General features: G+C 43.1%; 1 protein-coding gene across 1 annotated transcript in view; it reads left to right on the forward strand.

The window, feature by feature from the left end:
* Positions 1 to 18943, forward strand: part of SARNP (SAP domain containing ribonucleoprotein) — a 52504-nt gene extending 33561 nt beyond the window's left edge. Inside the window, exons 10-11 of the mRNA XM_079938335.1 lie at positions 15583 to 15672; positions 18590 to 18943. Of these exons, the coding sequence (XP_079794461.1) occupies positions 15583 to 15672; positions 18590 to 18631 (132 nt within the window). The 3' untranslated portion in view covers positions 18632 to 18943. The remainder of the gene's footprint in view (positions 1 to 15582; positions 15673 to 18589) is intronic.
* Positions 18944 to 23677: the final 4734 nt, after the last annotated feature.

Here is a 23677-nt window from a genome sequence, read left to right on the forward strand (position 1 = left end):
CCTTCGTTTCTGTGCAAGGGCATTCTCTAGTTGCGGCGAGAGGGGGCCACTCTTCATCTCTGTGCACAGGCCTCTCATTATCGTGGCCTCTCTTGTTGCGGAGCACAGGCTCCAGACGCGCAGGCTCAGTAGTTGTGGCTCACGGGGCTAGTTGCTCCGCGGCATGTGGTATCTTCCCAGACCAGAGCTCGAACCCGTGTCCCCTGCATTAGCAGGCAGATTCTCAACCACTGCGCCACCAGGGAAGCCCCCAGATTTTTTTTTTTAACTGTCACAATCTGACCATTTCCTCTTCATATTTTAGATATATGGCTTCAGCATATTATAAATTTGAGGGTATCGAATTTCTGCTATTCTTCCTTGGCTAACTTTTGCATGACTGCTTATATATTTCACTTTTCAGCTCCACTAGTATACTGTACACATTAGGCAGTACACAGAAACTTCAAGAAATGTGCCCCCCCCAACCATCTTCCCTCTCTCCCCCTGCCCAAGAAAAAGACCTGTCTGTTCATGTTTCCAGCTCAAGTCTCAGTAAATAGAATCCAGTTGGTTTAGGATAATGGGAAGTGACAGGGCAAAGAATGGCACTGGCATTTATGGACATTTTTTACACAAGAGGCTGTAAATCGTCCCCTCCAACTCTTTCGACTATTTGAGGATAGAATGGCATGCCTTTTCTCCTATAAGCTTCATAGTGACAGTGGGCTGAGAAACCTCCCAGCCCCTCAAACAAAACAAAACCCAGATAAATAACCTCTGCCTGGTTGGTTCTGATTGATCACCAGCTAAGTTTTCAGTCTTGTGCTTAACTGGTTGTTTTTTTTTTCTCTGTCAGTTTTCCCTGCCTCCCAAGAGAAGTAGTGTTTGGGTCAGTCCTCTCGGTGGAGGACTTGGCCTGGCACATAAGAAATTCATCTCTAAAAGGAATGGGTAAGGGAAATAGATGGGAAGCCAGCTCAGTTAATATATGATGGTCATAGGACATTAGTTTTGGTAGAAACTAGGTCTGGGCTTAGAGATGTATTGTTAACTGATGTAGCTAATTTGCATGGATTGTTTTTTTCATTTGTTTATTTTCAAACATTGACACATTTGGGAAAGTGAAACTTGATACTTGAGGAAGTTACAGGAAATCCAGCTAGGTAAGTACTACAAAGAAACACAAACAAAAACACCAGGCCCAGGCACTAAGCAGAAAACTGGAGTGTGGTTTATACTTTTCTCCCTTCCCGAGAATGTGAGGGGCATGTGTTACTGCTTCTTGATTCTTGATTAGTAGTAGTAAATGTTGACATTAGTACATCTTCCTTACTTCTCTACTAGGATATTACTGAGTTTTCCCTACTTGTAGTTCTTCATATAGGTAACTGTCCTAATGAGTTATCTTAAGGGGCCTGTAAACCCTAAAGGCTACTTTTTCCATGTTCGTGCTTTTTGCCAGTTTTCTTCCCTGATGAATGTTCTGTGATACACAGTGTTAGAATATATTGATAAAAAGGTTGAAAACGAATTAAATATTCCTCCACTGACTATCTTCTTATTGCTGAGGCTGGTAACTAAAAGAGTATTGGGTGGCTGCAGTGATTAGTTTCATGAACCTTTCATATAATTGTATATTTTTGCTCACCATTTGTTGGGGATGGACCACTTCAGAGTGAGAGAGACATTGGACCTATTGTTTTTGAGGAGCTTGTCGCTGAAATGTGTTGAGATATCAAAGAGGAAGCTGGGACAAAGAGTCAGTTCCAAGCACAGGAGGGCACAAGTGTCTTCTGTCATAGCGGGTCCCCAACCTTTTTGGCACCAGGGACCGGTTTCGTGGAAGACAATTTTTCCACGGCCGAGGGGGGTGTGGGTGGGGGTGGTTCAGGGGGTGATGGGAGCGATGGGGAGCAGCAGATAAAGCTTTGCTCGCTAGCCCGCCGCTCACCTCCTGCTGTGCGGCCCAGTTCCTGACAGGCCGTGGACCGGTACTGGTCCGTGGTCCAGGGATTGGGGACCCCTGTTCTAGCACACAAATTTCATTATGGCTTGTCTCCATTCACTCTCTTCTGGAAGGCCTATTTGTTTCTATCGAGATTCCCTTCCACCATCTGAAATAAATGAAGAATGTTTCTTCCCTTCAGCAGTGGGTTTTGGTACAGAGGTTAGTCAGTGGGATATGGAAAGAAGGAAGTTCACACTATAGATTTACTTTCTGTTTTTAAAATTATTTAATTCGTTTTTGGCTGTGTTGGGTCTTTGTTGCTGCGTGCGGGCTTTGAGCGGGGGGTACTCTGTTGCATTGCGCGGGCTTCTCATTGCGGTGGCTTCTGTTGTTGCGGAGCATGGGCTCTAGGCGTGCGGGCTTCAGTAGTTGCAGCGCGCAGGCTCAGTAGTTGTGGCTCGCGTGCTCTAGAGCGCAGGCTCAGTAGTTGTGGCGCACGGGCCTAGTTGCTCCATGGCATGTGGGATCTTCCCGGACCAGGGCTCGAACCTGTGTCCCCTGCACTGGCAGGCGGATTCTTAACCACTGCGCCTCCAGTGAAGCCCCCACAGTATAGATTTAGAAGTTGAGGGAATTCCCTACTGGCCTAGGCATTAGGACTCTGAGCTTCCACTGCCAGGGGCCCGGGTTCAGTCTCTGATCGAGGAACTAAGATCCTGCAAGCTGCGTGGCATGGCCACAAAAAAAAATTTGGTCACCAGCCTTCTCAGAGGGTCTATAATTGGGATTTGTTAACTAGTTTAGGCATGTATATACGAACCTGTTCCAAAGGAAGAACTGTGGGACTGTGCATAGGACATTGTCAACGTGGAACTGTAAGGACCTGAGGAACCATAAGCTATGGTGAGGAGTTTGGTAGAATATTTTTTAAAGAGGTAGGAGATTTAGATCCCAGGAAAAGTAGCATGCTGAGTAGGTTTGGGTTCTTTCCAACCACATATATTCAAGCAGCGGTACTTAGGCCAAGGGCAACACTTAATTCTCTATTTCCTTTTCTCATGGTGCCCCATGAGACCAAGAAAAATGCAGGTAGTAGGATTGCAGATAGAAAAAACTTCAGTGTAGATCCTCTCAGTCATCGTATTTCATTGATAAAGGGCTTTGGGGGAAAATTTCCCTCCCCTCCTCCTTCATCCTAGATTGTCATTTTCCCCAAAAATGCTTCTTCCACTTGAAAAATTGTATTATTTTAACTTACATTAACCAACAAGAAAAGACGATAAGAACAGGTTATATAGTACATAGAGATGGCAGTTGAGAGTGGCTATTAGAGAAGATGAATTTCAGAGAAGCCAAGACCCAACCCCACATAGTCCTCAGCATTTCTGAGAGCATTTTAGGGCCCAACTAAAGTCTAACCAGTCCTTTAAATCCCCTTCTTAATTCATAATAATTTGAAAATAAATATTTGGCTTTTTTTTCTTCTACCTCCTCCTCTAAGATAAAAACACATACGCTGCTGTTTCTATACCCATCCATTGGAACAAACCTTGAGGGAGTGGTGAAGGAGCTGTTTAAAGAGGAAACAATAGGGAAAACTCTCTGACCTCAGTTTATCCCTTCATCTGGTTCTTCATTTGTCCCTGTTGAGGAACAGAACTTGTCTTTTGTCTGTAACACAAATACATCTTTACCTCCCTCCCTTCCCACTTCCCCCCCACACCCGCTCTTCTCACTCCCTTCTATTATGATTCCAATCAATGATGTCATTATGTGTGCCATTCAAATGCTGTTGAACCACTTGGCTATAGGAATTTGGAAGAGCAAAGAGGCAGAATGGAATTTTTCTCTCCTGCCCAGGGCTGTTGAAAATGGATTCTAATTTTAACTAGAGAAATAGGAATCAGGTTTTTCTTTGCTCAACTTCTACCCTCCCTCTATACCCTAAACCTCAAACACATACTTTTTACCTGGCCATGGTTGAGAAAAAAGTTGGACAAGAAATGTTAGGAATATAAATTGACCACTTCAGAGGAAAAACTTTAAAAATTGGGGGAAGCAAGATAAAATTTTGGGTGCTATATCAGCATTTGTGGCTGGTGTTTTGCCCTGTTCACTGTAAATTGGATCTTTGAGAAGTTTGTGATGGAGGGTTTATACTTCCCTAAGGTACGTGGTTGAGACCACTAGGATCTTGTACCATTTCATTTTATTTTTCTCTCTCTGATTTCATTCATTGAGTTTGAACCTAAAGAACTAGAGGCACAAAAGTTTGTAGTAAGAAAAAAAACTTACTCTCTTTTCTGTTTCCTCTGCTTGATACCCCGCCCCCACTAATGTCTTTGCATTCCTTCTTCTAATGTGTCAGAATTGATGACTTCGATAAAAAACAAGTTTTATGCCTGTCTGTGGTCCCCCTTAGTCTTTGCCCCAAGAGTAAACATACCCTGGAAAAGGAGGGGAATACTGCATTCTGCTAAGTCTGTTTTACTTTTAAATACCTTCAGCTGTTTTTGCCAACCAAGTTCTTCGGGTGGGGTCATTCTCTGAGTGCCAGTTTTTATTTTTTTTTTTTAAATTTTTGGCTGTGCTGCACGGCATGTGGGATCTTAGTTCCCCAACCGGGGATTGAACCTATGCCCCCTGCATTGGAAGCATGGAGTCTTAACCACTGGACTGCCAGGATAGTCCCTGAGTGCCAGTTTTTTAAAAAGTGCCACTCTTAGACTCTTAGCATGTAAGGTTTTAAAAACCCACCTGTAAATCATATCTGATTGTATATCTAGTTGTATGTCTAATTTTGAGGTGACAGGTAGCTAGCTGGCTCTCTAAACAGAGCAATATCTGTCTGATCACTCCAGATACTCTCCCTAGCTATGGTAAAATGTGAGCTAACCCTCTGAATCCAAGTCTGTCCATCCTTCAAAATCTGTGTGGGAGGAAAAAGTGTGGGGTGTTCTTTTGTTGTTTTTTTGGTTTGTGCTTGTGTTATTAATTTTTGGAGGGGTATGAAATTTTGGTGTTCAAACGCTCCTCACGATGTGAGCAGTAGCAGTATAGGAATGTTTAAGCTGTATTTTAATACTTGAGAGACTAATACTTGAGTAATACTGTTTGTTAGGCTGATACTGATAAGGAGAGGTAACATTTTAAAGAATACATATGGGTTTGGTTCAAGTAAGGTTTAATAATAACATGATAGTTCATCCTCTTATGTACTCACTAAAATAGTAAAGTTGCTTTTTATGCCTGAAAGCTGAAACAGGTCAAATAAAATCCTATAGATTTTGAAGTTGCAAATGGGAATGAGACAGGGCATCAGATCGTGAGATGTTTTATAGGAAGATACTTGGTAGTGATTTTTGCAAACTAGCAAAGTCCCTGTTTTTAATAAAATCTGAGGCCCCTTGTTAAGATCTAGAAAATGTTAACTCCTTTCCTCCCTTCCTTTTCCTTTGCTATTCTTTTCTCATATTTTTAAAGATAGTATTTTAATCCATTTTTACCTTCTCATCCCCAGAGCAGATTGTTAGGACAGATATAGAAATGTATTTTCAGAAGGTTCCACATTTGGATTTTATATCACATATTGAATCTTTAAATCCCTAGCAATGAAGATATCTTATTGAGAAGGAGATTATATTTGAAATGCTTGGTGTCTGGATGTCAGAAAGTATTTATTGGGTGAAGAGTTTATTTAGGTAGAGTAGAGGGGGGCAGTTTCAGAATTTTCACTGTCATGCTCATCTTGGGTATGAAATGTTTCAGGAGGAAGAGCAACTGGAAATGAACGAACAGACTCACAAGATGAGAGGTTTTATATGATGGACCTGTTTAGTGCTCTATATGTACAAGTAAAACACATGAGCCTTAAGACAAAAGCCGTCTGTTCCCCTGTCTGTTCTCCACTTTATTGATACTCTCCCTCTTTCTCTGTATCAGTTCTACAGAGAAAAAAAATACCTTTGTGTGCTTGAACCTGGTTGCCTCTCTCTTTTCCCCACGTATCTGAGGTGTTCCCGGATCTTGCTTGGGCATGTTCTTCCTGTATTGAACTCCCCTGGTAAAAGAGTTTCTGTTCCTCTATTTGAATTCTAGGAAGGCAGCAAGACAGGTGTGCCTTAGAGCCAGCTGTGATTCCTTAATAGCTTTCTTTTCCCCTTCACATTCCTGCAGCTGAGATAACCTGTTTGTAGGAAGCATAAGCTTTTTTGGAAGGCCCCTAGTGCTTTGGGGGGAAAGTTGGAGTGGAGTAGCAGCCTATTGGGTTTTTGTGAGGGTTTTTTTGTTGTGGGGGTGGGGTGGGGGTTTGTTTGTTTGTTTTGGTTTTTTGGTCTAAACTGTCTCGAAGCTATTTGCAATTATTCTCAACTGTTGCTGCACACAAGGGTCACCAGGGGTCCCTTACAGTTCTCTAGGCTCTTCCTTTTGAGATTCAGATTTATTAGGTTGGGGCGAAGCCAGAAATCTGCGTTTTAAAATGTCAGGTGAAAAGAATCTGCTTTCCTAGCGCTCATTGTAAATTTCTGAATGCTCAGGTAACTGTTGTCCTTCATTCTCTGTATATTTTGGCTAAGACAGAATTCACCTCCCCTCAGAAGGTTTTAGCTTCCCTCTATTGACTTGACATTTCTGCCAAGCTCTGCATCGCTTATCCTTAAAAGCAGCAGCTTCCTGACGTTCAAGGGAGGGAGGTGGGGACTTTTAATAGAAACTTGGTTTCCAGGGGTCTCAAGTGTGAAACCTTCATTTCCTCCACCTTCCTTGCTTTGTCCTACAGTCAGCTAGAGCAAGACCGAGACGACCTCCTCCGGGGTTGGACAAGAGTGGGGGTTGGGGAAGAAGCTTGATTTGGACAAGAGAGAAGAAGTGATGGGAGCTAGTGACTCAGAAGAGTGTTTGGTTTTGAGCTGACTGTGTACTGGGGCTTCAAATACTGTAAAGATAGGCGGAGATACAGTTCCTGGTAGTCTCTAATTCTGGTGTTGCTTTACAGTTCCTGGCATCCTTCTGGCTCTAGAAGGTTGAATCCGATCTCAACAGTTAAAAGATTGTTGAGAGTAGGTAAGATTGTTGTACTGGGAGGTGTGTTATGTGTATATGTGTGGCAGTATTAGAGTATCTCTTTACTCTGTGTGTGCTAAGGTGATGGACTAGACCCTCTCTTCACCTTTAGTCCTGCTTAGGCTCTGTGCATTGGCCTTTAGGACCACCTCGTGTTCTGTGGTCTGGCTGGCATAAATGCTGAGGAATAAACATGTTCAAATGAATTTCAGAAACTGGGGCAGGGAGGTGACAGCTGTGTGTTTAAGCTTTAAAGTGTTTCTGAGAGAAAAACCATCAGTTGCTGTCATTCACCCTGAGAGTATGAAATTAGAAGCCCACTCACCCTGGAGTGTTTCATAACCTTTACCTCTGGGAAGTCAAGGCCATGTCATTATTAATCTACCATTGCCTGAAAGCCCCCAGGCACTGCTTTTCATCCTGCCATCAGTCACGTGGCAGTGAAAGTCAGGAAAGTCACCAGAAGGCTCCCTGTCTTCCTTTTTGCCTCACTCTTACCTTACATTCCCTTGGAAAATCAAATTGGCCTGAGAACTATTAACATCTTAGTATGGTAATTCAATTACAAAAGGAGGCAATTATTTGGGTTTTTTTTTTTTTTTTTTTTTTTTGCAAACTGATCATCCGTAGCTCACTATCAGCCTCTCTTCCATTACTCCAGGGAAAAGACTTCTGAGAAAATAACTGTTAAAGTAGGATAAATAAAGTGGCGTGGTTTAGGTCCTGTTGGGAATATATATGAGACTCTTACACATTGAACAGTGTTGGATGTGGGCAGTAGCTCAGTCATTAAAACAGCTATAGGAGAAGGGCCAACTCCAACTCAGCAGTACCTAAGCTTCCCTGAAATGTCCGTTTCTACTTGTAAGGATATCTCTGACTGAATTGTTTAGATTGGAATTTCTGCTTCTCATACATAGTGTAAGGAGGAATGGTGTGGGTGAGCTCGTTGTACTGACCAGAAAAAATACCTGGCTTGGTTAATTCTTTTGGTCTCCTATAAGAACAGTGAGGATATCTTTTATTTGAATTCAGTAAATACTCTTGCTTTGTGTTTTGGGATTTACTGAGTTCAAATTCCCTACATAAGCCTGGTTACATTTGGGTCACTGTTTTGTTTCTCCTAGTTTATCTCTGTGATCCAGAGTGGCACTGGTAATAAGATTGAAAAAGGTGAATGCTTGGGCTTCCCTGGTGGCACAGTAGTTAAGAATCTGCCTGCTAATGCAAGGGACACGGGTTGGAGCCCTGGCCCAGTAAGATCCCACATGCCCCGGAGCAACCAGGCCCGTGCACCACAACTACTGAGCCTGCGCTCAAGAGCCTGCAAGCCACAACTACTGAGCCCACGCACCACAACTACTGAAGCCTGCAAGCCTACAGCCTATGCTCTGCAACAAGAGAAGCCACCGCAATGAGAAGCCCGCGCACCACAACTGGAGAAAGCCCGTGCACAGCAACAACGACCCAACACAGCCAAAAATAAAAACAAATAAATAGGACTTCCCTGGTGGCGCAGTGGTTAAGAATCTGCCTGCCAATGCAGGGGACACAGGTTCGAGCCCTGGTCTGGGAAGACCCCACATACTGCGGAGCAACTAAGCTCGTGTGCCACAACTACTGAGCCTGTGCTCTAAGAGTGCCCATGAGCCACAACTACTGAAGCCCGCGCGCCTAGAGCCCGTGCTCCGCAACAAGAGAAGCCATCACATGAGAAGCCCGCACACCACAATGAAGAGTAGCCCCCGCTCGCCGCAACTAGAGAAAGCCCGCACACAGCAACAAAGACCCAACGCAGCCGAAAATAAATAAATTTATTTATTAAAAAAAAAAAGTGAATGCTTTAGCACAGCCCATGGGGTGCTAATTAAATCAAAGTAGACTCCTTTTGGCAGAGCAAATAACCCTAGCACACTAAGCTTGAAGCAGTATTCTTTATTGTATTCAGGATAAAATTAGTAAGTTTTGAAAAATGTTCACCTGAATTTGAATCTTGAAGACACAAGTTGGGTTTGGAAGGTAAAGCTGGAACTCCATTTTGGGTAGAGATTTTATTTCATTTATTTTATAAAATTATTTATTTGTTTAGGCTGCACCGGGTCTTAGTTGCGGCACACGGGATCCTTAGTTGTGGCATGCGGGATCTAGTTCCCTGACCAGGGATCGAACCCGGGCCCCCTGCATTGGGAGTATGGAGTCTTACCCACTGGACCACCAAGGAAGTCCCTGGGTAGAGATTTTATCTATGGTACTCTTTGCTATAAAAAGAGGCAATCACTTTGGAAAGCATCTGTGTGATATTCACACTGCCACTTGTTGCAGCTGATCTTCCACTTGGGACTTAATTCCTGGCTACAGTGTATATGCCATGGAAACCACTGACAAGAGCCCTTCCTTAATTTAAAATTTTGAGCTATAACTTTGTACTTCCATTCCCTCTCCTTTTCCTTCTTGGGGCACTGAAGTTGTTTTGGGTTTTTTTGTTTTTTTAAAAAAATTAATTCCATTGTATTTGGAGAGGAATAAGTTCTTAAAGGACCAGCACCAACCTTGTGACTAACTTTATGTCATCTTGTCTTCTAAGTTTCTACCTCTGGATCTGGGTGTTTGATCTCCCCCTCTCCCCCTCTCCCCCTCTCCCCCTCTCCCCCTCTCCCCCTCTCCCCCTCTCCCCTGCTCTTTTTTTTTTTTTGCCGTGCCACACCACACAGTTTGCCGGACCTTAGTTCCCCGAACAGGGATTGAACCACAGGCCTTGGCAGTGAAAGTCCCAAGTCCTAACCACTGGACCACCAGGAAATTCCCTGATCTCCATCTCTTGATCTCATGTTTCTCTCTCACCTCAATACTTCTGGCCTCTCCTTTCTAATAGAAATACTTTCAAAACCACTTGCCAGGGACAGACCACACATTTTGCTCCAAACTTTATAGCAGTCAGTAGAAACAGGAAAACACAATTGTACTGTTTACAGTGATTTTCAAAAGGTAAAACTAACAAGTTGTTCAGCAAAAGCATAATTATTTGGGGTCTGGGAATCAGAAAGAAAATTTCCCCATGAGTCCTCAATATGCAGTAATGTAATGAACAATGGCACACATCTTTATAGTCATTCAGTTGTGAATTCATAAGCCCTGTGAGGTTAAAGATTTTTGTCTTATTCATCTCTCTATTCCCAATGCCAGAAAACAGTTCCTGACCCAAAGTAGGCTCTCAGTGGTTATTTGAATGACTAGTGGATGAATGGTTTAATTTTATGGTTTCAGTGTTATTGACAGTGTTGATAGAAGCTGATGTTGTGTAATTCAGTGAAGCCAATTCCTCAGGGGCCTTTAGAGTACCTGGAATTTGATCTACAGAGTTAGAGGTCGGATCCTTGCTCAGTTCCCTTGGACATTACCTTATATAGATATCTGTTTTTGTAGTCATTAATTGTTAGGGATGTTGATATCAGTTAAAGCCTGACAGCATAGTTTTTTTTTTTTTAGGGTCCCAGAAAGAGAAGGTGGTTAATAGTACCTGATGGAGAAGACTGTGGTTTTGCTGAGTTACTGTTGTGCTACACTTTAACCTTAAATCTGATCCTCTTTCCAAATATCATTTGCCTTGCAACTGAAGGGAATTTCCTTGTTGCCTTGGTAATGTCTGTTTCTTGACAACTTTTGATGACTTCACTTGTAGTGTAGAAGAAGAATGAATGGCATTGTTAGTTTCAAAATTCTGTTGGTGGTCTCAGACTTTGTTTCAAGGACCAGAAGGAAGCAATAGAAATAATGGCTAACATTTATTGAATACTTATATGATAGTTCCTATGTACTAAGCACTTTCACACATGTAATTTGTATCTTGGGGCAACCTGGAATGTCTCCGTCTTTTCTTTCAGCAGGTATCATTTTCTTTATATTGTCCAAGGATGTGCCAAATGTGAAAGGGAAACAAGAAGAAAAGTGAATTTTGAAAAGTTGAAGATGTCTTCTGAAAGGTTCAGTTAGGAACTATCTTATTCCATGATGGAAAATACAGTGATAGTGATTCATGGGGGCATTTGGCTTTATTAAATATATATCATGCTTTCTGCCCTGTGCTTCTTTAGTAGTTTTTTGTGGGGTTTTTTTGCGGTACGCCGGCCTCTCACTGTTGTGGCCTCTCCCGTTGCGGAGCACAGGCTTCCGACGCGCAGGCTCAGCAGCCATGGCTCATGGGCCCGGCTGCTCCGCGGCATGTGGGATCTTCCTGGACCGGGGCACGAACCCATGTCCCCTGCATGGGCAGGCGGACTCTCAACCACTGCGCCACCAGGGAAGCCCTGCCCTGTGCTTCTTATATGACCTCTCTCCTCTTTTACACAGTTCTCTTTCTTGTTTTTATCACCAAATTTCTGAAAAGAAAAACAAGGCAGTTATTGGGAGATAGGAGTGAGGATCATGTATGCTGAAGTTATTGGCGTCGGTCAGTTAGTTGGCTTGCTCTTTAAGTCTTGAGTGGGAGAATGAGGGAAGTGAAGTACATGGATCAATCTGAATATCCAGTGCCTGTGTTTAGACAGTGAGGACAGGTTTCTCGTCTGATTTTGGATGCAAGTGGTGTGTTTTGAAGAGTTTTCACTTGATAGCAAATAAGGGCGTTTCAGATTCCAGCACTATTCTTCCCACACGGGAGCAACCCTGGGAAGAAAAAAGATTTGTTAGTGGTTGAGGGTTTGTGGGAGGGAAGTGGGGGAGGGATGAAGAAGGGAAAGGTTTGCAAATGCATATGACACTGAGCTAGAGGGGTCGGTGCTGCCTGCAGATGCACAACCCCATTTGTGCACTTGAGCATGGCCTGGGGGAGCATTGGCCTGATGAATGCAGAGGGAGATGCATTTTGATCGAGGTAATTTCCTTCAGATGGGTCTCACCATCCCATGAATCAAAACCTGTCAGCAAGGAGCTAAAGATGGAGTGAAGTTTATTGTACGTTTGTTTCCATGCGACACCGTCACGCTAGAAGGGTCAAGTGAGAGAGATCATTAGAACTGTGTTGATTTACTGGGCCTGTTGTGCACTTCCCCTGCAGGGCAAGGAGGAAAGAGGCTTTAGGAGGGGAGCTGAGGGGCACTGGGTAGGAGAGAAGGGCAGGCATGCACAAAATAAATAAAACCCTCGCTGGTCTCTGCGGGTGAGGGGTGGGCAGGCTCTTCATAGGGGGTGGGAGGTGGGGGCATCTGTATTGTTTTTTTCCCCCTAGAGCCCCTGGTATATGTGGAGCAGATGCTCTGCCTAGATCTCCAGGAGAAGGCACCAGAGGATTAAAAAAGGAATCTCAAGGGGAAATCTCTGACACTAGCCTTAGTGGCTAGAGAAATATATCCATCTGACCCCCCCCCTTCTTTTCCTCCCTCGTTCTTTCCTCACCTTTGAGCTCAAAAAGAAACACAGGAAATTTAATTTAGAAGTCAAACTCCCCATTTTGGGATACAGTGAAGTAGAGAACCAGAGGAAAGGCTGTCCTACATGTTCCAAATGGATGTAGGCTTTGTGATGAGATTTGTGAAGGGAATGGCCCCAAGATTTGTGCAGAGAGAGTAGATAGGTTTCAGCAGTAACATCTCCCTCTGTGATGTGAATGTGCTGAAGTATCCCTAGCGCTGAATTGAATGAAAAAAGTAAATAGTGGTAGTTCAGCAAGATACGATCTAGTCCTGCCTATCCCCAAGAAGGGTAGGTATGGTATGCTCCTTTTATTTCCCTTAAAGCTGTTTCCTCCTTGGCCTGGAGGCTTAATGAAATGGAGAATTTTTCATCTAGAATGTTCTATAGAGGTTCTTATTTTGAAATCTCCATTTATATCCCTTATTCACTTTTTATCTTAGTGGTGGTAGACAAAATCAAGAAAAGCTTCATAGTGACTTTGGTAAGGAAAAATATAGTGAGGCCTGTGTTCATTGGAAACCCTAATTCTTTTCATACAGTTCAACAGATGGAATAGCCAATTAGCCAAAGTTAGAAACAAATTGAGTTGAGAAAATCTTTAGTATGAGACTACTAATTGGAGCCCTAGTTAGTTATGAAGTAGAGGCATATGGTATGGTAGAAAGGGGGTAGGATCCTTGCATTGACCCAGTCATTTGAGTGATGTAGAAGTTGTTGAAGTAGTTTACAACTACTTTTTTTAAAAATTTAATTAATTAATTTCTTTTTGGCTGCGTTGGGTTTTCATTGCTGCGTGCGGGCTTTCTCTAGTTGCGGCGAGTGGTGGCTTCTCTTGCTGCGGAGCATGGGCTCTAGGCATGCGGGCTTCAGTAGTTGTGGTTCTCAGGCTCTAGAGCGCAGGCTCAGTAGTTGTGGCACGCGGGCTTAGTTGCCCCGCGGCATGTGGGATCTTCCTGGACCAGGGCTCGAACCTGTGTCCCCTGCATTGGCAGGTGGATTCTTAACCACTGCGCCACCAGGGAGCCCTACAACTACTTTTAGCTAAGGATCCTAGTGATCCTTCTTCCCTTGGAAATTAAGCACTACTTCCATTCTGCTACTCTTCTTCCAAAGAAGTGCTTAGGTAAGATACCTGAGGTTTTGGTGAAGTTAAGAAAGTGGGTTCTCAAGTAAAATGTCTTGGGTTCCATTTCTGGCTCTGCCACTTAACTATTTGTGAGACTTGGGCAAGTTACTTACTCTCTCAAAGCCTCAGTTTTCTTATCTATAAAATGACCTGCTACGTATGTCATGGTACCTGATATGTTTAAGATGGTTAAAACAATTAAATGAGATACTGAATGTAATGAACTTCGTATAGTACCTGGCACATAGTAAGCACCCAAATGTTAGTGGCTATAATGTAATCATTATTATTTTAATTTATGATTATTAAAGACAGGAAGACTTTTTTCCTTTGGAACCTGCCTCAGTGTTTTACAGTAGTTTAGATTACATTAATTATGCACCTACTGTGGATTTGCTGATGGTTATAAGGAAAAAGGCAGAAAAAGTATGTAGGCAGTATTCTATTCTAGTAATACACTGTGATTAAGGGATAACTTGTGTGTAGGATTCTTCAGTCCTTCAATAGCCACCAGCCTTTCTTAGCTTCTTTCTTACTTGCTAGAAGGCAGGTGGCGCAAAAGCGAGAAAATGAATGTTTCTCAAGCTGAAAGAGCCGAAGTAAGACTGAGAAAGTACTCCTGACTACTGTGTTCAGAGAGCTGCGCTAGCTAGACAGATTGAACACAGAAGGCTGTATAGCTGCCCTGCTTTTGACCAAGAGGTGGTTCCTGTGGTCGTAGGGACAAAGGCAGCTCCATGGTTGGCGTTGAGAGTAAAGGTATTTTAAAAGTTCTTGTGTCTCTGTAGGCCTCTTGGTTGCCTTTCCTTTTGACTCTGGTTTTTGGGACACTCAGAGACACAACCTGCCTACGTAAGTCAGGAATATGAACTTCTTGGGTTTTTAAAAAACAAAATCCAGCTCAGGAGCACCACATGTAAGCTTGCTCAAAAGTTTGTTTAAGCAACTATACCCCAGTTAAAAAAAAAAAAAAAGTTTGTTTCAGCACGTTTGACCTGACCTTACGTTGGTTAACTTTTGTAAATAAAGTCAAAGAAACTGTCCTGGCTCATGATTAGGGTGTTACGTGTGTATGGAGTAGAGGGTCCCCTGGGATATCTGAGAAGATAGGATCTTTGTCTAGATGTGTCAAGTTCTAGGAAATGCTTTTGGGGGAGAAAAAACACCCAGGAAGCCCACATACTTTTAGATGTTTCTAATCCTAGGGCTGGGCTTTTGATTGCTGGTGACAGGGTATTAGGGGAAGGTGGAAAAGGAGAAAATAAATAACTGTTAAAGTGGGATAAATAAAGTGGCAGGGTTTAGGTCCTGGTGAGAATATAATATATATGAGACTCTGACATTGAACAGTGCTGGATGTGAACAGTAGTAGCTCAGTCTTTAAAATGCTATAGGAGAATGGCCAGCTCCAATTCATAGTATGCTGGAACATTCTCTCCAATTACAGGGCAAACACCATGAGTCTCTTGGATGCTTGGAAAAGGTCCAGAGCATCTCTCTCAGAGAGATGACTACAGCTGTTTCCTTATTTCAAAATCATTTCAAACTCTTCAGAGCCTTCTATGACTTTGCTGGGTATTCATAACACTTAGCTTTCTTTGTAAGTTCTTCAGAAACACCACTCTGGCCCCCTTCCCCTTCCCTTTTTTAGCAAGAAAATGGAACTTGAAAGCAGTGTTCGACAAATAGTTTGGGTGCCTTCTACCAACCTGCTCTCTGCAGGTATTATTAGTAAAGCCTCAGTTTTCCATATCTCTGAACTACAAAAATTTCTTTAGCACAGAAATTTGTTTTATGGGTGTTTCCTACTGTTTTCTTGACTCTCCTTGTCTTATGAGTATTGAAGCCCTACTTAACATTAAGTTTTTAGTCATTCTAGGGACAATATGCTAGCTTATTCAGTTTCCTATCTGTTTTTTTCTGTGGGTGTGATCCTTAGTTCTTGACACAAGGTTGGCTAGCATATTGTAGCGAATAAGTTGTAATTTCATTCCCATTTACCTTGTGAATGGAGGGATAGCTTGTTTCAGCCCTTTTCTTTGTCCCTGAACAGTCTGAGGATGACGAGAAGCTGAAAAAGAGGAAGGAGCGATTTGGGATTGTCACAAGTTCAGCTGGAACAGGAACCACAGAGGATACAGAGGTAAAATATACCTGGAATGCTTCACAGGGCCCTTGAAGGGAAAATGAAGACAAACAAACAGAATGGAGAAACATTGTTATTTCCCTGGCCTACTTCTTAAGTGCCTAAATGACAAGATTTTTGGTCCTTTGCTTGATATCTGTTTTCTGGATAAAGTGGCCCCACTGAATTCCATCAGTATACTTAAGTAATTCACTATTAAGAGCCAGTTAACCTAGTAGGAAAGAGCACAAGATTTGGAATCAATTAAGCTTGGATAAGTGACTGTGCCACTTAGTATTACTATATTTCTTACAAGTTATAGTAATTTTCTGAGCCTCAGTTTCATCATCTGGAAAGTGGAGATAATAAAACCTACCTCGAAGTGGTATTTTAAGCATGAAATGATTCTGTGTAAAATGTCAAGTATTCAGTAAGTAGCAGTGTTTCTGATTATCTACCAAGCAAATTTCTTACATCATTTAATGAAGGCCATATCCAACCCAGACACAAATATAGTTGTGCGGCATGTGGGATCTTTTAGTTGTGGCATGTGGGCTCTAGTTCCCTGACCAGGGATCGAACCTGGGCCCCCTGAATTGGGAGCATAGAGTCTTACCCACTGGACCACCAGGGAAGTCCCTGGAAGTGCAGAGTCTTAACTACTGGACCGCCAGGGAAGTCCTCAAATGTGACTTGTTCTTATCACTTTATTTACAGATAGTTTCTCAAAATGAAAGAATGGCTTTTTGTTTGTTTGTTTGTTTCTTTAAGACTTGTGTGCATCTATATCCCAGCATTTTCTGGAGTAACATTCATTGAGACTCTGAGCATTGGCAGACTTCTCAGAGCATTGACAGACAATATTGATTTGCTGGTTTGAGAGTATCTATAATGGAGACCAAGCATTAGCAGAGGTGTACATGAACAGTTGAAACAATGAATATGTTTAGGGACTTCCCTGGTGGTCCAGTGGTTAAGACTGGAAGCTCCCAAGGCAGGGGGCCGGGGTTCAATCCCTGGTCAGAGAACTAGATCCCACATGCCGCAACAAAGATCCCGCACATGACAGCGAAGATCCCGCCTGCCGCAACCTAGACCCTGTGCAGCCTATGTTTAGAATTATAGAAATTTCTTAGGTGGTGAGGAATTTGAAATGTTACTTCTTCCATTTAATCCAAATTTACTTCTTTCCATCTACTTCTAGAGATGGCCTCTGAAACTCTATTACCTGACACACTCAAAATCTTTTTTTTATTATTTATTTATTTATTTATTTTTGGCTGCGTTGTGTCTTTGTTGCTGCACGTGGGCTTTCTCTAGTTGCGGCGACCGGGAGCTACTCTTCTTTGCGGTGCGTGAGCTTCTCATTGCGGTGGCTTCTCTTGTTGTGGAGCATGGGCTCTAGGCACGCGGGCTCAGTAGTTGTGGCACACAGGCTTAGTTGCCTCGCGGCATGTGGGGTCTTACCGGGCCAGGGCTCGAACCCGTGTCCCCTGAATTGGCAGGGGGATTCTTAACCACTGCACCACCAGGGAAGCCCTCAAAATCTTATAGTCTCTTTATGAATAAATATCAGAGTCAATCTTGTAATAAACCCTGAAAATTTCAGAATCTGATCAGTTTACATTCTCTACTATGAAAAAACTAAAGCGTTTTATATTCTTCTTTGTGCTACTAATTCAGAATAAAGCATTACCTGTTGTAAGTAAATGTCTGCTTACTTGCTGACTTGCCAGGATGAGCTAGAAGTAAACTTAGGCTTGTTTTAATTCTAGTTAAAATTACTCCCTCTTTGCCAAGGAAACTGTCATTAGACCAGGCATGCTTACTGAGTTGGTACATTTGACCTCCAAGATAAGGCAGATGAGGATTTTGTTGAGTAGAAAGGAATAGTGGCTTTTATTGGGAGAGGTAGTATATGTAAGGGAGTAGTAACTTTTGAGGCTGATGGAGTTTATATGAACCAGATGACTTTCATTTGATTCCAAAGAATTGTGTCAGTAATCCAGGTGGAAGTGAGCTTGGCTTGTATGCACTCAGCTTTTCTTTTCTTTTCTTTTTTTTTTGGCCGTGCACAATGCGGCATGTGGGATCTTAGTTTCCCCGACCAGGGATCAAACCCGCACCCACTGCATTGGAAACGCAGAGTCTTAACCACTGGACCGCCAGCGAAGTCCCACTCAGCTTTTCTTTTTAATATAACTTTAACCTCCTCTGTGAATGGAATAAAAAAAAAGCCCCCTCTTTTCTGGGGGCAGTGGTTAGAGTGAGGACTCAGTAGTGTTTTATGAGTCACTCCCAGAACAAAAATATCTTTCTCTTTCTCTCCCCCACCCATTTTGTGCCCTCTCTCCCACACTGCCTCCCTTAAGAGATCCATGTTGGGGCCTCCCCACCCCCCATTTATTCTGTTGGCATTGAAGATTTATATGCCTCTTTGTGGATTTGGAGGCCGAAGGAATAGTTGCTGATTGGGCCTAACTGCCCAGAAGGGCATCCCCTTCACCTTCTCCATGAAATAGCATTGGTCAACCTTTTGTCCTTTGAAATTTCCCATCTCCCCACTGACTGGAAGACTTTTCCCAGCCTGTTTAAGGATCCATTGTTTCCAGGCTAACTTGCTGTAAGGCTGAGTGGCCCTTTCTCCTTCAGGAATCTTTCCATTTTCTACCACTATTCTCTTCCTCCTCTCCCTCCCCCACCCCCTACTCCTCACAGTCTTCTCCCCTCCTTATTCTCCTTTCCCATCAAACCAGCTCTAACTGGATAACTAGAGAGATTCAGACATTAAATCTCTGGCTGCCAAGCATAAGCCTGGCTTTCCCTCCTTCTTGGACCTTGTGACAGTCCATGTGAGTTTGGATTAAAGCAGCCAGGAACCCAGGCCACTGTTGTCTTGCAATCTAATTTTTTTCTTCTTGCTTCTTCCTTATAGGCAAAGAAGAGGAAAAGAGCAGAGCGCTTTGGGATTGCCTGATGAAAAGCTTTTGATGCTTTCTGTTCTCCAGTGGTTTCCATCTCTTCAACTCTTCCTGGTCACATATATACCTAAATGCACAGTCGTGTGCCTAGGTCCTGCCTTGCAGTGAGGGAGCATGTACCCCAGGTACATCTGTGAACTCCAGCAGCAGTTTGACTTACTGCAGTTCCAACTTCAAGGTTTTTGTTGTTGTGTTGTTGTTTTTTAATTATTATTTTGCTTGTTAATAAAAAAAATAGAAAAAAGAACAGTGTGTTTTATCAGGTGCTCTTTTGAGTTCTTAGTGCCAGATTAGACCAGATAAGGAGAGCTTCAGGGGCAAATATTATAGCGAATTAGCCATAATGCCTTTATCCTTTAGAAAAGAGAACAAGGAAAAGGATTGAGTATGTCCCTTTAAGCCTATTTATTTCCTTCTCTCATACTCACAGGCATCCTTTTACTTCTTTATCCTGCATGAAGAGGCCAAGTTTCACCCTGAATCTTTGCTTTAGCAGGTTGACATGACCCACTGGAATAAGATAGGGAAAACACTGTGGGTTTTAGGAGGTGCAAAGGATATAAACACAAGGACTAGTGATTGGTAGTCTATAATGGAATGGAGTCCAGAGTCCCTCCCTATTCTGGAGTCCGGAAGGGCCCTATTTTCAAGAGTGACTTGTCTGGTTTCAGTCGAAGCCAATATGTGGGATCCTGTTGGTTATGCAGTTCAGGAAAGGAGATTGGCTGGGTACCCCTCAGAGCTAGAAGTATGGGGATGCAGAGTATGACAGGATGTGAGAGGTATTAAGCATTATTACCTACATCATTGGGAACGTAAGCTGTGGACTGGAGGCTTCTATTTTCTAGTCAAGCCTTATGCTAGTTTACTTTGTCTTCTATTGCAGAAATATACTTTAGCAGTTTTGGTGGCAGTGTTTCTTAGATACTACTAAAATCCGTTTTCCTTGCTGAGCCTCCTATTTAGAAAGATTTGGCTCTCCCTAAGCAGAGTTGCTTGTTTGCATTTGAAGTTTCATGTAGATGTGAGACCTGCTACTTAATCTTTTTGGACATGTTGGTATAGGGTTTCTCCTCTTAATCTTTACTTCTGTACATCTATATAAGGTTGGGTTTTGTTTGGTTTTCTGATAATAAAACTTAAGAGCTTGGCACCGTACCTGAAGACTTTGGTCTCATGATCAGATCCCACGTTGATGTGGTGTAATTCCTCGTTCCCATTTCTACTAACACCTCTGTCTGGTTTTGTAATTAATAGAAAAATAATGGTTTGATCACCTTCCTAACAAGAATCTCTTTCCACAAAGTCTCTTTGGTTGCTGGAGGACAAGGACCTAAGTTTAGAATGAGGAGATCCAAAGATTGCCCATTTGTTGTGAATTTTGCCCCATTCTGAAACTTTGGAGGAATGAACAAAAAGGAATGCCGGTTAAAGTTCTTCCTCCTATCATCTCTGGCCTATACTGTCTGCCTCCCTTTTCTTCAGGCCCCGATTCTGAGGCTAGCTTTTCCTTTCTCTTACTGTCTCTCTAAAAACGGAACCAGAGAGAATTAGTTCAGTTTTGTAGCTTTACAGAGATCATAGATTCAGGAAGGGTTTTCTACCCAAAATAAAAAAGAGGTAAAGGAATAGAGCAGATGCTGATAATGGAGTGGAACACTAGGTCCTTCAGAAGTTTTCTTCACTTTGTCTCCTTATCCTCTATAATGTTCCAGAAAGGGATTCAGCCTCCCCACCCCCAACCCCTGCCCCCAGGATTCTCTTCCTGAAGCCTAAATCAGTCTTCCACACTTAAACTGGCCTTCCCCATATCTCTGACAGTGTTTCTCAATTTGTGTGGATTTTTTGCTAGCCCTTTTCATCCCATCCCAGCAGCTGTTCTTAAGTTGGTCAGAAGTCTCTCACCTCCAACTCCTCTTCCTGTCTCATTGTAATCATTCCACACATACTTTTTGAGTGTGAATAGTTCAGGATGCCTATGTCTTTTTTACTAATTCAGTCTTAAAATAGTTAAGTCCCTTGAACGGCAGAACAGGCATCCAAGCTTGCAGTTCTTTATCTGGGATCCAAGTACCCTTCCTTCCTATCCCCTAGTCTCTTTAGTGTAGCTAATCTGAGATCCAGATGTAGTTAGCTGACTTCAGGCTTCTTTTCCCTGTTCTGAAGCTGTGACATTCTCTGCATACCTGGAAGCTCTTAATGAGGGAGTCTATAAAGATGCGGAGGGAACCAGCTCCGTCAGCTGTAAATCTGCACCTTTTTATGGTTCTCTAGGATCATTCTCTTTTTCTCCACCATCACTCTAAACTGCCCTTCCTCCAGCCCCAAATCCTGGGAACTTACTTCTGAAGATACAAGGCTAGAAGCTTCTGTGGGGATGAGGGCTATAAGGAAGGAAGATGTGAATAAGAGCAACACTTCTTGGTGTTGAGTCCTGTTGCCATAGCTGACATGAGAAACAGATCAGGGGGAAGGAAAGACCTTATATAAATAAGTGAGAATAGCTATTTTTCCCTGTTCTCTTTTATGAGGGACCCTGACAGTGTCACTCACCTCTGATTATTGGAATCCAAAATCTAATGTCCCCCCTCTCTTGCAACATGTCCACACATCTTGTTTTCCCTTCCAAAGGGACTGAAAAATGTCAGGTTTTACAACTTTGGGGATCCTTTTTGAGCCCAAAGTACTCCCAGCTTTCTCTTTATTTCTTTTCCTTTCTCAGTTGTCCCAGCCTTTAATTTTTCCACCTCTCAGATCACTATTAATAGATTAGAATGAAATATTGTATAGCAACTACTTTGGTGTAATTCCTTGTTCTACCACACTAGCTCAACTGGGTCCAAGACCCTGGGCAAATTACTTAATCACTCTTGACTCTTTCTAGACTCTGTGCCAGTAGCACCCCTATTGTGAAAGTTGCCGTGAAAATTGATATTATCATATTGATGTACGGAGCATAATTTTCTTACCATAGTTTGCAGAGTAATCATTCAGTAATTATTGGCTCTTAATTTTACTAGGTGATTTACAATAGAAGTATTTTCTTTTCCTTGAGTAGGTTCCAGCTAGAGGGTAGGGGTCTGAGTGGACTAGTTTGCAAGTGTGTATGTGTATTGCATACCACATATACAGATGCATTTGGGGGTTCAGAGAGTGGGAAGAGGTAGGAGGAGTCCCAGTTGCTCCCTTACCCCCAGCTCACTGGCAGGAAAGCTGACGTTGTGGCTGGGGGCATCGACTTCCCTACTTCTGCCTTACTACACACCAGAAGCTCTAAGTGCCACTGCCTGCTGGTTCTTAGCTTGGGGCCCCTGACACAGGCAAAGACCGAGTATAGGTCAGCTCCTCATCCATTAGGTTGCAGGATGTTTGGGGATAAACGTCATCTTGCAGTCTCTTCTGTGTGTCCTCTCAATGTAGGAAACAATGAGCAATGGAGGGGGGGAACCTATTTTTAGCTCAGGCCAAAAGTTAAGGGTAGATGTAGATAAAGCAGTTCATTGGGGAGAGGATACAATGTAGCACTTCAGTCCTCCTCAACTTGTAGTTGGTCTGAGGTGGGGTCAATCTGCTGACAGAACTGACAGGACAGGGAAAGCATGGTGGCACACTGAACCCACATTGTCCCCCATTCTGGATCAGATTGATGTTACAGGAACTTTCCTGTCTTTTCAGTTATAAAGCAAGATTCCTTTGCTACCCCCCACTCTCATGCCCTGGGAAGTGTGCTCTAGGTATATGGGCAACATTTTTATAGTAGAATCAAAGAATACTTAAGATGCTTAACCACTCTTGGTACACTGGAAGTTCAAAGTTGGGTTGGTTTGTGGATTTTGTTGAAATTTTGCTGAGGAAACGTAGGGTCAGGGAACTGCAGAATAGGATAGACATTAGCTGGACCATCTCAAGAGGACTTTTAGATCTTCTGTTCTGTGGAGGCTGGGAGAGGGTTTTGTAGTCTTTGGGACTGTTTAGGATCAAGCCTCCAGTGAAGCGTTGTACTAGGTTCCCTTTCTTTCCCATCCTCTGCCCAACCTCCCTTGGGCTGCATGTCCCAGCCCTCGTCCCAAATGACCCTAGTGTTCATTGCTTCCAAGACCCCCATCTTCTTAGTCCTTGAGCACAAAGTTTCATTCTCCCTCAGATCCTCTGCTTCCTGGTCTCCAAGGTGTAAACATGGCGCTTGATTAGGGAGGAGAGCTCATCACTGAATTCTAAACTCTTTGACTGCTTTTATTTTTCTTTTTTCAGGTTCAAGTGCTGGATTGTGTCATGTGACCATCCCAAAACTCAGAGCACCCTATGGCCATCTTTGCCCTCTGTCACATAACTTGAAAACTGCCTGATGGCCTTTTTGCAGTGGTTTCCTCCAGGAAGCCTTGATCTCAGTGAAGAAGTCCTTTCCCGGCATTCCAGTGCCCCTGTCAGCCCCATACTCCTCAGACACCCTTAACAAACAAAGGCAATCACGCACACGGTGTAACAAATACACAAATAATAATTACACTAATTATGATCAGAGGGGCACTGGCCAGGTCCACACACATCATAAGGTGGGAGAGGGGAGTACTAGTTCCCACTAGGTTGCTGGGCTGTGCCCCCAAGCCTCTTTACCCCATGCCTCTTTGGGGGTGAGGAGGACCAGGGGAATGAGACTTCAACTCATAGATTTATGTTCATAAGAGAAAGACCCTCCCCCAAAGGTCTTTATTTGGTGGCATTAAAGGGGCATATTCTAAGTGTCCCCCAAGTCTAATGCCCCAGCTCTCTAGAATTTGTAGAGGGAAGTCACCTGATGCCTATTGCCCAGCCCCCACCCCGTGCCAAGATCAACAGACACGGGCATTTGCCCTTGGAGGAGGCGTCTTCTGCTCTTCACTTCTCTGTTCCTTTCTTTCCACCAAGGAAATGTGAATAGTGTTGATGGTCAGGTGTATCTTGTTCTCCAAGATTGGGGCATAAGGAATGATGAAGAACGGGGCCAGAGAGGAGAGGCTGGGGGTTAGTATAGCTGCTATCTGGGAGGAGGCAAGTTGAAACAC

The sequence above is a fragment of the Stenella coeruleoalba genome (genome assembly GCF_951394435.1).
Source record: "Stenella coeruleoalba genome assembly, chromosome: 11".
NCBI classification, from domain to species: Eukaryota; Metazoa; Chordata; class Mammalia; order Artiodactyla; family Delphinidae; genus Stenella; species Stenella coeruleoalba.